Genomic DNA, 16203 nt, shown 5'->3' on the forward strand with positions numbered 1-16203 from the left:
AAACTCTATTTTAAATTGACAACACTGTTCAAACACCATTTGTGTATTGTACAGTACACATCGAAGAAGTAAAGCTAGGTCAAGTCATAAGACCATTTTATTATTGTTAACCATTTCCAAATGCTATCTAGCTCTGTTTTTTCCCTATTATTCAATTAATATCGTTCGTATAGTCCAATTCGCGAATCTCTTATCCGTTTTTGCAAATGTCAATCAAACAATTCTGATTGTAGCATCCAATTTTTTGCCAAGCAAATAGCATGTAGTTTCAAAACGTGTTTAATCACTTTGCTTGGAAAGGTACCAAGGAACATTGTCACTTTTTTGCAATACCCGCGTGTAACCACACTGTATATTCATGTGTAATTCCTTGTATTTTTTCATGTATCTTTGATATTGCGTATATAGATACTACTTATGCTGATATTGCTCTGTCGGACTACCTCTTTGTCATTTCCTCCTTGAGTAAAAAAAGGAAAAAAGGCACACGCGATAAGTCAGTCAGTCTGAATAAATAAAACTTTTATAGCAGAGGTCAAATTAATTTGGTTAGTTTTTTACTCAAATTTTTCAACTGGCTATCTTTAACTATAGAATAAATAATCAGTGAATTATATATCCAGCTATAATGCGAGTAATAAGTCATATTAATAAAAAGAATTCCCGTCCTACCGATCAATGCGGTCCATGAAAGAGTAGTGGGAACCTTTACAGTCTATGTCAATCAAACAGTTCGTGGTAACGAACTGTAAGTAAGGAGCGGCCCGGCTCAATAGTAACCGAAACTCTAAAAAACGGAATTTTGATACCAATAGATACATTAAAAGAATCACAATTTAATGGTGATTTCAAATATATAATTTTCATCAAGTTTAGTTATACCCATCAAAAGTTACGTGCCTGAGAAAATTTGGCTGATTTTGGGAAAAAGGGGGAAAGACCCTCTTAAAGTTATAGAACCTTAATGAAAATCACACCATCATATTCAGCGTATCAGAGAACCCTACTGTAGAGGTTTCAAGCTCCTATCTACAAAAATGTGGAATTTTCCATTTTTTGCCAGAAGAAAGATCACGGATGCGTGTTTATTTATTTTTTTTTCCCCAGGGGTGATCGTATCGACCCAGTGGTCCTAGAATATCGTGGGAGGGCTCATTGTAACGGAAATTAAGAGTTCGAGTGCCCTTTTTAAGCGACCAAAAAAATGGAGGGCAACTAGGCCCCCTCTCACGCTCATTGTTTCCTCAAAGTCACACGATCCAAATTTTGAGACAACCATTTTGTTCAACATGGTCGAAAATATTATAACAATGTCTTTTAGGATGACTTATTCCCCCAAAGTTCCCGGAGGGAGGGCTGAAAGTTATGAACTTTACTCAATGTTAACATAATAGTATTGGTTATTGGGAAGTATACAAACGTTTTCAGGGGGATTTTTTCGGGTAGGTGGGGGAGGGGTGGGTCGGGGTCTATATGGGAGGATCTTTCCATGAACGAAGTTTTCATGGGGAAAGGGACATTGCTATGAATGGGGTGCCGAATTTCCCAGCATTATTAAAGAAAAAGATCAGAAATTAAATAAATAAAAACAACAAGTTTTTCAACTGATCAACTGATTGTGATTAAGGGGTCATTTTTAAAGAATTGGAAAAAATTCGAACTTTAGCTTAAAGAGCAGGGTATTGACTAGGGGGCGAACCCCCTAATATACGTGTTAAAAATTTATGAATATAGAAGTTCGTTACGTAAGTTACGTATATTTATTACTAATAAAAACGCTCGTAAATAAAATTAAACAACTTTCGAGAAAGCCATTCAACCAAATACAAGTAAAATTAATATGCGAATTTTGTTTTAATTATTCATATACGGTGAGCCAAAATCAAAAACTGCATTAATTCAAAAAAGTTCAAAAATTAAATAAAAAAAAACAATTTTTTTTTTAACTGAAAGTAAGGAACGACGTTAAAACTTAAAACGAACAGAAATTATTCCGTATATGACAGGGGCTGTCCCCTCCTCAACGCCTCGCTCTTTACGCTAAAGTTTGACTTCCTCACAACTCTATTGTTTAAACAATAAAGAAACTTTAGCATAAAGAGCGAGGCGTTGAGGAGGGTACAGCCCCCTTCATATACGGAATAATTTCTGTTCGTTTTAAGCTTTAACGTCGTTCCTTACTTTCAGTTAAAAAAACTTGTTTTTTTTATATTTAATCGATAAAAGGCGTGATATAAATGAGGGTATTCAGGATATCAGAAGTGGTTTTCAATGATGTGAAACTGGATCAATTAACAGCCTGTCTAAAATTCTTGAAGCCAATTTCACTTGGCTGCCACTTCTTTGAAGGATAGGAAGCTCTTGCGTCGTGTGTAATCCCGTACTTCAATTTGCTAATGGGGCATACCAGGAGATTATACCGTTTTTGCCTCTCTCAAAGGCCGAGGAAGTGAAAATTCACCAGTAACTAAAAAATAGGAGGATATTTGCATATGATCCCACTCTGGCTGCAGCTACTCGACTTGATCCACTGAATCCACCAATTTCGGAAGAATGGTGATTCATTTAACGAAAGATCTGAAGCTGACTTTGTCGTGGTCTTGAACACAGAACTCTGTAGCTGCATCTTTAAAAGCGGCCCATTTTTCGAGTCATTGTACTTTTAGACTGCAAAAGCTGTCCAATCGGCAGCTTGTTGGTGGGCTGGTTTTTTTTTGCGATGTTGGTGCTTACGGGAGTGGCTGCAAAAATCTCAAAAATTTGTTACCGTTGACTCCTGCGACAGACTCTGGTCAGGTTATCGACTAGTACAGATCCACCGTAGAAACCACATTAAGCATGAAACAGAAAACAAAATTCTAATGGTCCGTCAGTCACTCAATAGAAAAAAAATGAGCATTGTCATGCAGCTTCAAAAATGCCTGGAAATCGACGTGAAACACTAGAAGGGATGGTCACGCTGCCATCATGTCTTTCTATCAATAGTCTACTGCCATGTGATAGTGAAGATGGTCAGATGGAAGATGATTTGCCAGACATAGCAATTGAAGATGCACCAGACGGGGAGGAGCAGCAGCTGCAGCAGCTCTAGCTTATCTCTTATAAGAAACTATCTGATGTCTAAAGTGCATATTTTTCCCTCGAACTTACCATTTGAAACTTACCACTTATACGGTAAATTATGGTAACTTACCAAAGTTACCGGTAACTTATTCGGTAATGGGAAGTTTCGAAACTTACCGGTAAATCTTGCACACTATATGTAATTCGTTTTTATCTTCGGGGTTTCTTGAAAGAAAATACGACAATATATTACTACGGCTTTATATATAAACAGGATTTTAATCACAGGCCTGAAAGCGAAGAATTCACCTTGTTAGTCTTGCCGAACAATTTTGCATAGTAAGCAGAATTTATTTATACTGACTTTTTTTATTTTTAACTTTCTTCGGAATTCAGGTGCCCTGTAATTTTTTTTTTTTTTTTATCTCGCTACAACATTCTTAAGAAAAACTAGTTAAGCTTCTAGTGTTGTACCAAAAGAATTTTTACCTGCTGTATATCTGTTTTAACAGTTATAATTTTAATCCACAAATCGAAGCAATGTTTTCATCTAGATAAACAATTTTTGTTCAATTATATTTAACAAGAACTAAGCTTGTGGATTGAGACTTAAAATTGACAAGACTTGAAATTGGATTTTACTCTTCCCAAGTCAATATCATTCGAGTTGTACCTGTAATTAGAGCTTGATTACCACAGAAAGATTTTGGTAGCTCTAACAGCAGATTTCTCGATTTCCTCTCAGACCAGCAGTGCTAGAATGGTTAGTATGAAAAGACAAAAAAAAAATATTAGCCTTACTTTGCCAAGAGCTGGAATATCATTTAAGACGCATAGACAAGAAAAAGTTTTTTTTACATGATAGCCTACCTTCGCTTTAATTTTGCATGATTAAAGAGCATCCAGGCTTTAAAATTCAACCCTGAACTTTCTTCTGACCTCAACTTTAATATGGGTAGCGCGAAGTACTTGAAACTAGGAGAGACGTGCCTAATGACCTTTGAGACAAGAGAGATAATAAATGTAAATTACTTTTATTTATTTCTTAAAGCGGACAACGATAGAGGACTTAAAGGTCCTTACTGGCAACAAAAATTATAGACATCAAAAGGTTATATGGGACAATAAATACTTAATCCATAAAACAAAAGGTAAATCCGTAAACACTTACTATACCAAATATGGAGTATCAGAACAATCTAGTTTATCAAAATACAAAATTTTACAACCCTTATCTTTGAGGCAGGGCATATATAATCTAAATATCCAGACTACACTTCCATGCGTTTTACTAAATAAGATTAAGGTCAATTTTATAGTTAATATAACTTTTAGAATTTGTTTTCAATGTAATATATTTAGTTTTCATCGAATTATAGAGTTTATAATGAGTGTTTCGTTAAATTTTTTCATTATTTTTTTGGCTTTTTTTAAGTTATGGATTGCTTTGATAAAAATAAACAGCGTAAATATAAATAATTTTGATTTTTAGAACGATTGAATTTAACATATTTTCATTATCATTGGATTTAACGTTAAAACAACATATTTTTCTGGTGTCATTTAATTAAAGCCTGTTTGGCTTGGAGCACATGCCTGCTTTCACTTACTAGGCCTAGCATAAAATTGGTATAGTTTCACTTTATGGTCTCATATTTTATAAAAATTCCAACTAATATTGCGTAAAATGCCTAAAAATTGATGAGTGCGTTCAGTTTTCAAATAGTGGGAACATTATGGTCCAGGATACATTTGAAATGGCCTTGGAGTTCTGGTTACAGGTAACTGCTTTAAAATGCGTCAAAATTGGTTGCAAAACAAACTATTTCTGAGGAAAGAAAATTTCAAATATAAATACTGGAGTAAGGCTTAAATTATTACATACACGAGCAAAAATACACAATTATTTACAAATAAATTCTCAGTTTGGCTTTTAGCCACATGGTTAACTATAGTAATTCAGAGATAATGATTAATTGTATATTAACAGGAGTTGTATCTTGAACATCACTTTAAGAGAGCTGAACAAAGCATAGGTCAAGAACACTGATTGCTAAACACTATTATTTTTTTGTAGGCCACTGCCTTAAGGGGCTATTCACTTCTTGGCCCCCTGATTTTACTACAAATATACATAAACCACTTAGAATTTATATTCAATTCTAAGGTAGTGGATTAACGTAAATTATGTTGTAAAATGAAGAAAAACCTTTACTTAAAGAAAACTGCAATTAAAACGTTAAAAACCTAAACTGCAACATCTGGTTTTAAAGAGTAAACGAGAACTGAGATAAAAAATTAAACTCTGTTTACTCCATATACTCATATTACTACACATACACTGTATAAGCACTAGCTATGAATAAACATATACATAAGTATTCCTGTGGTATTATATATTCTGGGAGAATATATCTGACTAGAATCTCTTGTTTTTTTCCCTTGTCTTTTGGGGTGATATTTTTTTTTTTTTCAAGCCAATGATGTCTCCAAAAGTGTGCCCTAACTGTGAACGTTCTTTGGGGAAAGGCACGCTGTTGCAATGCACTAAGTGTTCCAATTTGTTTCATCCCTCTTGTTCAGGGATCACCGTTTCCGATAGAAAGAATACTCCTAACTGGATCTGTTCTATTTGCAAAGCCGCTACCGAATTTTCTAGTGACCCAATAGAGAGTGAGCACCCAAATTCTTCAATAAATATGCTGACGCCACTGAATGCCGTAACCCCTGCGTCTCAAGACCCTCTCTTGGCTGTTAGCCAGGAAGCACCTGTGATTAACGATTCGACTGATAATCATTGCCCAAATGAACAGGTAAAGCGGAATAATTTTGCCTGCGATGATTCTTCTGATTCATTCTGTGATTTTTCAAAAACCTTCGTAATTGCAGATGGGATTTCTCATGTAATTGTGAACTCTGCCCTGTTTTTTATTTGCGATGCATTTGCGAATGGTATTCCAGAAACGGAGCTTATTGAAACTGTGGCGAACTTTTACAGCCTTGAGGCTTTGGTGAATGCGAAAAATCTGCTTTGGAAATTTTCTGGAATTCCTATAAAGAGAGTAATGAGACGTGGCAACGCTGCGGAACTTGCTACAGCAAAAGATATTATGAAGATGGTCACGGATCTTGACCAGAAAGGTTTCAAATGGCCTGTATTAGTGCCTCGCTCATTCAGAGACTGCCCTTTATTAAAATCTGATTCCAATGTACGTTTGGATCGACTTGTTAGTGATTATGGCAGAAAGCTGGAGAAATCCATTACTTCTCTTGAAAGAATTGAACAAGACTTACAGTCCTCGCTGTCGAAGTGTTCAGCCAACGTGGGCTCCCCCTCCCCCACCCCGTTAAATTCACCTGATTGGCCTCCTCTCCCCCTCAGCTCTGATTCAGTAGAGACTATTAATATAGCTAATCCGCCAGCCTCGTTACGTGACCCTGTTTCCAGGAAAAATGAATTGGACAAATTCGGCTCGGGCTGTATCAAGCAAATAAAAAAGACCAATGATTTGATTTTTATCACTGTGGCGGCTGAATCTGGGAAAAAGTTTTCTTGTGATCTAAAGGATTCCTTCCCTGATTGTCTTATCAATACTAGAAAGCCTAAGTTTTTCGGAATAATCCGTGGTGTGGATATCGAGTTCGACATTGAAGCTCTAGCAGCCACTTTGCCTGGGATTCTGGAGTTCAGGCGCCTTGGAATGTCGAGAACAATAAAGGTGTCGTTTGAGTCCGAAGCATTTTTAAAATATTATATCGTCCATGGGATTAAGTTCGGTTACGAGCTCTACAGAGTTGAGAAAGACAAGGTGCTTCCAAAACGATGTTTCGCATGTCAAAGTCCCTCTCACACCGAAAAAAACTGTGATTCTTCTACTCTGAAGTGTGCTCGTTGCAGTGGAAATCATAGATCAACGAAGAATACTCCATGTACTAACCCCATTTGTTGTGCAAATTGCAACTCAACTAACCACCCGTCTTACAGTTTCAGTTGCCCTGCTATGAAAAAGCTTTTTAAATGAATATTGGTTCTACGATTACGTCCTTTAATTCGAATGGAGTCATTGGCAAATTTGTAGTGCTGAATGAATTTGTTTCTGAAAATAGTTCAATACTATGTTTGCAAGAGCATCATTTGTTGGACCATTCTTTGAATATGTTAAGTTCCCTTTCAAGTCTACATGATATATTTACCGTTCCTGCGAGGCCTACCGGAGGCCGCCCTGCGGGTGGCATTGCTACATTTGTTCCTAAAGAATTTAGTGCTATTTTATCTTGTGCTGATGAGTCTTTTCTTGCCTGCAAACTTTTTGATTGTGTTTTGGTCAATTGCTATTTGCCTACTGACTATCATGTTGATTCGTCTTTTGAAGCCTTTACGTCAGCTTGCCATAGACTTAGTAGCTTTATTGCCCTATTAGATTCGAGTTTACGTATTTTTATTTTTGGTGATTTTAACTGTATCTTGAGAGTGTAAATGAACGTAGCACAATTTTATTTTCATCTTTACCAAATTTTAATATCTGCCGTAAGACACTTGATTTTACTTATTCTCATTGGAGTGGGAGTACGAGTAATATTGACCATGTACTTTTTAATTTTTCCCCATCTATTATAGTAAAAGTTATCCCGGATTTCCCGATAAGTGATCATTTACCTATTCAGTTTTTGACATCGTTTTCTGTAATTCATGATTCTGTTTCTGCTTCTAATTTTATTCCAATTCGCCCTAAATATTTTGAGAGAATTATCTGGGATGAAAAACTGATTCCGGCTTACCAAGATAAAGTTGATTCTTTAGCTCGAAAAGTAGTTGTACCTGATATTCTGAAGTGTCATAAAGATAACATAGAGCTTGAGCTTAATTGCATATATCTTCAGTTATTACATTGCTTAAAATATGGTGCTAAAGAAACTTTTGGAGTTAAAAAGTGTAAACCCAATGTTGAAAAACCTTTTTGGTCGTCAAATCCGTTTCTTGTACATGCTAATCATGAATCTAAATTAGCTTTTAGACATTGGAAAAATAGTGGAAAACCGCGTGATCTTCATCCGGCTTTTCTATGCATGAAAAAAAGAAGGCAATTTTCCAGTCGGAGCTTCGTCGTCATAATAATATTTTGCTTATGGATGCTTCGTCTGAAGTTGATATGAATAAAAAGAAACTTTGGAAAGCTCTACGTTCAACAAAGAGAGTTAATGAACCTTCTAAAAAGAATGGCCCTTCTCTTGTTGAGTGGGAAACTCATTTTGCAAACCTTTCGAAATCTTGTGATGATCCTGAACAACTTTCGCATGTTGATATAATTTTAAACAGTTCTTTTAATTCGCATGATTTTTCTATTTCGTTTGATTCTTTGTTGGGTGCATGCCGTAAATTAAAGCCACAATCCTCTAAAGACCATGATGGGATTTTTTCAAATCATGTGAAATTTGCTCCAACTTCTTTTCTTCTTCTTCTTTTGACTTTTTTTAATCTTATTCTCAAGTTTGGTAATGTTCCCCCGTCTTTTAGGATTGGGGTGGTAACTCCTATTCTAAAATCTGGTAAAAGAGATCTCCGTTCTTGTGATTCGTATAGGCCGATAACGAAGGGTTCTATGATTGGTAAACTTTTTGAATTATGTATAAAGGATCTTTTTGATTATTTGGATGTTGGTCTTAATCAAGTAGGGTTCAAAAAAGGAATGGGTTGCGACCATGCGCATGCAACGTTTGATACTATAATTAAGGAGTCAAGATCTACTGGCTCCCCACTTTATACACTTTTAATTGATATAAAAGGAGCTTTTGACAATATTTCGCATGCTTCCGCTCTTTCAGCTCTTATTTCTGGTGGGATTCCCCTTTCTGTGGTTAGAGTTCTTAGATCTTGGTATTCGGGGCTTAGGATAAAAATTTTTGCACATACTTCTGATTCTCTTTCTAATCCAATTTCCGTGGGTCGGGGCGTGAGACAGGGTGGGGTTTTATCTCCTTATATTTTTAACGCATGTCTGGCGGAGTGTCTTCGTTCTTTATCTACAACCCTTATTTCTTGGGGACGGGATGTGTCTTTTCTTGCATATGCTGATGATATTATCCTATTGAGCCGTTCTAAAGCTAGTCTAATTAAGAATTTTAATTCCCTTTCTAGTCTGCTTAATGTTCGTGGCCTTTCTATTAGTATTAAAAAATGTCAATATTTTCCCGTTAATGTTAATGACCGAGCTGAATTAATTTGCGATAGAAATATATCATTTCCGGTTTCTGATGCTGTTGTTTATCTTGGGTTACCTTATTCTGCTTCAGCTCGTGAATCTAAGTCGATGCTAATTTTACATATTCAAGAAAAAATTAGAAAGGCGTTTGGTTCCATAATACGGCTACGTGGTGTTTATCGTCGTGAAATTCTAGGTTCTCTTTTTAATGCAGTAGCCCTCCCGCATGTTCTGTATCCTTCCCTTCTTCTTCGAGATTTTAAAATTTGTGATTTTTCAGCAATTCGCGTTTGTTATTTTAAATATTGTAAGTTTTTACTTGGTTTTCCAATTTCCTTTAGTAATACCGAATTAGTTTCAAAATTTAAAATTAAAGAGCCGTTGGAAATAGCCAAGGTAAAAATAAATAATTTTTACCGTAAATCTGAAAATATACTTTATGTTCATAATCTTTTTCATTTTTTTTTTATATAGTTTAAAAAGTGCATGATTTCATTATTAATATTTGTTGCATTTGATTAAGTTTTCTTTTGGGCAACTTGTAATTTGTTGCTATGTTTGATGGTGTGTTATTTGGATTTTTGAAGATTTATTTAATTATCTTTTATACTCCTCGTTTTTGAGGGAAATAAATAAATAAATACTAAAATCTGTCTTTTCTAATTTTGCTTTTTTTTTTTGTTTGACAAATTTATTCGCAGTATTTGCCTTCAACTCACTTTCTTTAATTTATTTATACTGACTTTAGAAGTTTTAATTGTCTTGGTACGTCAGGTAACTGAGCAAGCGCAGTAAAGCATTTGCCTGTCAGTTTTGTCTCTTTTTGTCTGGCTACAATACTCTTAAGAAAAACTAATGAGGTTTCTGGTATGGTCCAAAAAAAAAAAATGTTCTGCTATATATCTGCCTTAACAGTTATAATTTCAAGTCAGAAATTCAGACTTGGTCGTCACCTAGACGAACAAATTTTTTTCAATTATTTTCAGCAAAGACTAAGCTTGTAACTTGAGACTTAAATTTGACAAGACCAGAATAGAATTTTACTTTGGTCATCTCATTATCGTTTGAGTTATACCTGTACATGGAGCTTGATTGTCACAGGAAGCTTTTGGTATCTCCAACAGTAAATTTCCATATTTTTCGTCAGACTGGTAGTACTAGAATGGTTAATATTAAGACAAAAAAAAAAAAAAAAAAAAAAAAAAAAAAAAAAAAAAAAAAAAAACAGACTTAAACATTTTAACAAATAGATAGCTAATTGATAGGCAACAAACTGATATAGCAAGAAGCTTTCCTTCTTTTTTTTTAATGTACAGAATAATGGTAGTGAACACATTTTGACTACAGCTCCACTATAATCTACCCCCCCCCCGTATAATATACAAACATATCAACTAAATTATGTATTTCCTATATATTTTTCCGATGTGTCTCTCTTGTTTCAGCTCATGTAGGCTACATGTAAATTGATTCAACCATGGCAAAACAAAAACCAGAAAAATAAGAGTGACAGATGGCAAAATGAATGATGAGAAATACATAATTTAGGTTATTTATTTGCACATTAGGGTGGGGAAGGGGGATAAAATATAGCAGAGCTGCAGTAAAAATGTGTATATTTTTTGCTGGAGGTTTTGTGACAACTTTAAAAAAAAACATTTTTGCAAAACTTGGTCTGTTTTGTGCTAGAACCAATTTCCTGATTCAGTGTTTTGACAGGAATAATAATACATTGTGCCAACATCGTTCTTTACGTTCTTACGTTCTTTATCGTTCTTTCTATTGCGCTGCCTATGATAATGTTGCTTTTAAGATTGATGATTCGTTTCAGTCATAGGTTCTGTCGTATTTTCATAGTTTTTTTCTCTTTCATTTTAATTAACTCAAAGCTTTTTCTTTCAGACTTAAACCATCAAGTCGCATTTTGTCATCCTAATTTTGCCCTGAGCTTCTGCCTGCAATAAGCAGAAGGCGTGACTCGAACCTTCTAGGTGACACTGCTACCACTATTCAAGTGCAATGGATAAATTAATGCGTTACCAGCCTAGTCTAAAAGGAGATACTACTGATGCTATAATTACCTTGCTGAATGAAGTACATACATTAGGTACAGATCCTACTTATACCATGACATAAACAACAACAGACGGTAAGGTAGACAGCCTTGCGGAAGCCGACCAGAGTCTTGCCTGGGAGACAACTAATATTGACACTCAGTCAAAATCTAAGGCATATATTAAAAGAAGATTAGCTTACTTGATTCGTTAAGTTGAATTCATCCAGTCGATTTTGTTTGACGATAAAGAATTAGTATAACATCTTATTTTGAAGGAGTTTATTATAAGTGGAGGCTTGAAACATATTCAAAGTGCTGTTGACTGGGTTTTGACAATTGACTTTGAAACTCCTGAGCTGTCCAAGCCGATTGGGCAATTGTTATATTTTGTCTCTTTTTGTCTGGCTACAATACTCTTAAGAAAAAATAATGAGGTTTCTGGTATGGTCAAAAAAAAATGTTCTGCTATATATCTGCCTTAACAGTTATAATTTCTAGTCAGAAATTCAAACTTGGTCGTCACCTAGACGAACAATTTTTTTTCAATTATTTTCAGCAAAGACTAAGCTTGTAACTTGAGACTTAAATTTGACAAGACCAGAATAGAATTTTACTTTGGTCATCTCATTATCGTTTGAGTTATACCTGTACATGGAGCTTGATTGTCACAGGAAGCTTTTGGTATCTCCAACAGTAAATTTCCATATTTTTCGTCAGACTGGTAGTACTAGAATGGTTAATATTAAGACAAAAAAAAAAAAAAAAAAAAAAAAAAAAAAAAAAAAAAAAAAAACAGACTTAAACATTTTAACAAATAGATAGCTAATTGATAGGCAACAAACTGATATAGCAAGAAGCTTTCCTTCTTTTTTTATTTTTGTTCCTTTATAGCTCACCCCCATCAGCATTTTCCTCCTGATCTTCGTTAGGTGGTAGGGGTGGAGGACGTTCTTCAATCTGAGACCCTTCCAAATCATTAGCTATTCTATGTGTATCTTCTCCTAGATGCGCTTCAGTTCTTACATCCCTTTCAATTGTGTGAGGAGTTGGCTCTGATACGTTTGCTGCAACTTCTGCTGGAAATAGAGAGGCTGAACTAGAATTGACAAAACGTCTCAAAAACTCTAGAGGCTTTAGAACAGAACTCACAGTTGCTGCTAAGTTTGGGCAGGTACGATCAAGACAATGAGAGGCGCGATCCAACTCTGACGCTATCCCCAGGTTAATCATTACTTTTACTACAGAAGTATTGTTATTTGGTGGCATTACCATAGCACGACTTTCGAATTGGAAACCTGAAGACTCAAGAATACTAGAAATCAAATCAGCTATGGCTTGAATTCGAGTAGGTTTATCATTTGATTTCTGAAGAACAATAGAACGCTGTAAAGCCTTTTTAACCTCAACTACCAACTTGTTCTGGGCATCAGGAGTATGGCTGCATGATGCTATTGCACCAAGAAATAATTTGGCGTGAGCTGGACAATCTTTGTCGCCAGCTGTTTGAGTAGACGGCAATAAGTTATCAAGGATAAACCCAATAGCAGAGCAGTCCTCAGTAACTAATGGACTTGCACCAGCTGGGAAAGAATATTCTGTTATGAATTTTGAACACGCAGCGTAGGATCTCACCAATTCTCCAAGGATCCGACAGATAATACTTTTAGATAGAAGGTGCTGTTTCTTCTTCAAGCTTTCATCTTCTTCTGAAACTTCATTTAGCAAATCAATTGAACTAGGGTTTCTCAAGACTTGTTGCCTTTGCTGCCAACTATGAGACTTTTGCTCTTTTGAAGGCATAGGCTCATCTTGGCGAGTTACTGATGGTTTTTCAGGTTCAAGGATCAATGCGTCAAGCAGGCTACACAGAACTTGACACCCTGCCTTACTCAAAACAGGAACAGGGGATATAGGTTTGTTTGGACTTGCTTTTAAAGCTAATTTTGGCTCTTCTTCTTCTCCTTGGTGGAAACTCCTTTCCATACCCAGTTTCAGCGTTGAATTTGCAACATCCGCAAATATATTGTTATCTCTACAAGCAGCCGAGGCCAAAACTCTTAGAAAGACATTGATTTCTCTTGTAGCGACGGCATTTATCGACACAGATAGACGCAATGTTTTCTCCATAGCATACCGCAATGAAGGCTGGTCTTCAAAGAGGTGCCTGATTAACAATGTTATAAGAGAGACAAAGCTATGAAAAATAGAAATCTGAGTCAAGTTGAGAAGTTTCTTCATTCCTCCTAGATCAACAAACGAAACACAGTTTTCGTACTCGCGAGTAAGTCTTAAACAAATCCTCAAAACTGCGTTCAAAGTATCGCCATCAATACTAGGGACCAAGACCCCAACACATGATCTTAATATAGTTTTGATCTGTTCTTTATTTAATGGATGCAATTTTTCAGGAGCATCCTCTTCCATACTTTCAAAATTTAAATTTTAAAAATTGAAATCCAATGACTTCTTTTTCTGGAGAAAAATCATGATAGCTTTTCTATAACTAGTTTCTTCGTTTATTTGCGTCATAGCTGTAAACTGAATAATATATCGATGCCTTCCAGAATTTATCTTTACACTAGTTCACCATCCCAGAAGGCTTTGTTTATTATATCGTTATTATGCTTCGTATAGGAAAACCATTTACCAGAAACTACATCATACCACTTCCAATTATGATAACCAACTTTCTTCATAAAATTACGCCTAGATACTGCAACCATAACTTTGGAATATTCATCTATCATAAGTAACAAAGTGGCTATCCATTTGGGTAAAGACTTGTCAACTTTGGTAGAAGGCAAAAAACGCTGTGAATTGCTCAAAAGAGATAATAAGCGATCTAATGTACCAGAGGTTGCAATGAGTTTTGCCCCTTCAGACTTAAATTTATCAATTAGTAATGTATAAAGATGTACATTGGTATATAGAATCAATGACGCTGGGTTCTCAATAAATTTCTTAACTACATTATCTACATCAGAGATACAGCCTATTATTTGTTCTATCTTTTCAACAGCATGATCTATACGTAGTAAAACTTTATGTAAAACGGTTGCTTTAAAGGATTGACTGGCGTTTTTTACAAGGTCAACCAAAAATCTACAGACACTATACACGGTCTCAGGTAAAGACTCAATTGTTTCTAAGCACTTTGGTAATATATCAGGACGGGATTCGAGCATAGGGCCATACTCAATTGATTCAAGAGTTAGAATAATTGCTTCATCTTCTTTAGTCAGGCTGGGTGGTAGCTGGGGCTGAGCAATAGATACAGCCGCTTGAGAAGAAAGTTTCTCTTTAATAGTTTCTTCACTATTTAAGACGTGACATAAGATAGACAGCATAGAATCTGTCACTCGCGCAGCATATGTCGTGCATATTTTTCGACCCCATACTTTCAGTGCAACCTCCACTACAAGCTTGTGAATTTTGACTATGTATTTCAAAGGAGAGAAGTTAGAGCTTGGTTCCTCTGGGGCGGTATGTGGAGAGTCAAATAAGGTTCTCAGATTACACAGCCTTTCACTTAAAGTAAACCAAAAATATAACAATTGCCCAATCGGCTTGGACAGCTCAGGAGTTTCAAAGTCAATTGTCAAAACCCAGTCAACAGCACTTTGAAGATGTTTCAAGCCTCCACTTATAAAAAACTCCTTCAAAATAAGATGGTATACTAATTCTTTATCGTCAAACAAAATCGACTGGATGAATTCAACTTAACGAATCAAGTAAGCTAATCTTCTTTTAATATATGCCTTAGATTTTGACTGAGTGTCAATATTAGTTGTCTCCCATGCAAGGCTCTGGTCGGCTTCCGCAAGGCTGTCTACCTTACCGTCTGTTGTTGTTTCTGTCATGGTATAAGTAGGATCTGTACCTAATGTATGTACTTCATTCAGCAAGGTAATTATAGCATCAGTAGTATCTTCTTTGAGAATAGGCTGGTAACGCATTAATTTATCCATTGCACATGAACAGTGGTAGCAGTGTCACCCAGAAGGTTTGAGTCACGCCTTCTGCTTATTGCTGGCAGAAGCTCAGGGCAAAATTAGGATGACAAAATGCGACTTGATGGTTTAAGTCTGAAAGAGAAAGCTTTGAGTTAATTAAAATGAAAGAGAAAAAAACTATGAAAATACGACAGAACCTATGACTGAAACGAATCATCAATCTTAAAAGCAACATTATCATAGGCAGCGCAATAGCGCTGCCAAAGTAAAGAACGATGTTGGCACAATGTATTATTATTCCTGTCAAAACACTGAATCAGGAAATTGGTTCTAGCACAAAACAGACCAAGTTTTGCAAAAATATTTTTTTTACAGTTGTCACAAAACCTCCAGCAAAAAATATACACATTTTTACTGCAGCTCTGCTATATTTTATCCCCCTTCCCCACCCTAATATGCAAATACATAACCTAAATTATGTATTTCTCATGCATTCTGCCAATGCATCTATCATTTTGAAATCTGTCACTCTTATTTTTCTGGTTTTTGTTTTGCCATGGTTGAATCAATTTACATGTAGCCTACATGAGCTGAAACAAGAGAGACACATCGGAAAAATATATAGGAAATACATAATTTAGTTAATATGTTTGTATATTAGGAGGGGGGGGGGGGGTAGATTATAGTGGAGCTGTAGTCAAAATGTGTTCACTACCATTACACTACATTATCACTACATTACAAAGTAAAAATTATTTTCATATTATGCCCCTTTCTCAATAGGTAGTTTACACCTTTACCTGGAATTTTTTTTTGAGAAGCCAGTTTTTTTTTTATATTTTCATAAAATTTGAGTCACTATGGGTTGTTTTGGTCACTATGAGTTGCTATCTTGAAATTTTGATTGGATATGTTTGGAGAAATGGTGGGC

The 16203-nt window shown here is 35.5% G+C and overlaps 1 protein-coding gene and 1 long non-coding RNA gene across 2 annotated transcripts in view; both read right to left on the reverse strand.

The window, feature by feature from the left end:
- The window catches only part of LOC148942758 (uncharacterized), a 33803-nt gene extending 23387 nt beyond the window's left edge, over positions 1-10416 (reverse strand). Inside the window, exon 1 of the long non-coding RNA XR_016143043.1 lies at positions 10339-10416. This is a non-coding gene — a long non-coding RNA (uncharacterized LOC148942758). The remainder of the gene's footprint in view (positions 1-10338) is intronic.
- LOC148942757 (E3 ubiquitin-protein ligase HUWE1-like) overlaps positions 1-15400 on the reverse strand; it is a 46910-nt gene extending 31510 nt beyond the window's left edge. The window contains 2 exon segments of the mRNA XM_089102349.1: positions 12216-13904; positions 13907-15400. Of these exon segments, the coding sequence (XP_088958475.1) occupies positions 12216-13904; positions 13907-15287 (3070 nt within the window). The 5' untranslated portion in view covers positions 15288-15400.
- Between the last annotated feature and the right edge of the window lie 803 nt (positions 15401-16203).

This window comes from Artemia sp. Qi Xiang Cuo, chromosome 16 (assembly GCF_049724085.1).
Source record: "Artemia sp. Qi Xiang Cuo chromosome 16, ASM4972408v1, whole genome shotgun sequence".
Lineage (NCBI taxonomy): Eukaryota > Metazoa > Arthropoda > Branchiopoda > Anostraca > Artemiidae > Artemia > Artemia sp. Qi Xiang Cuo.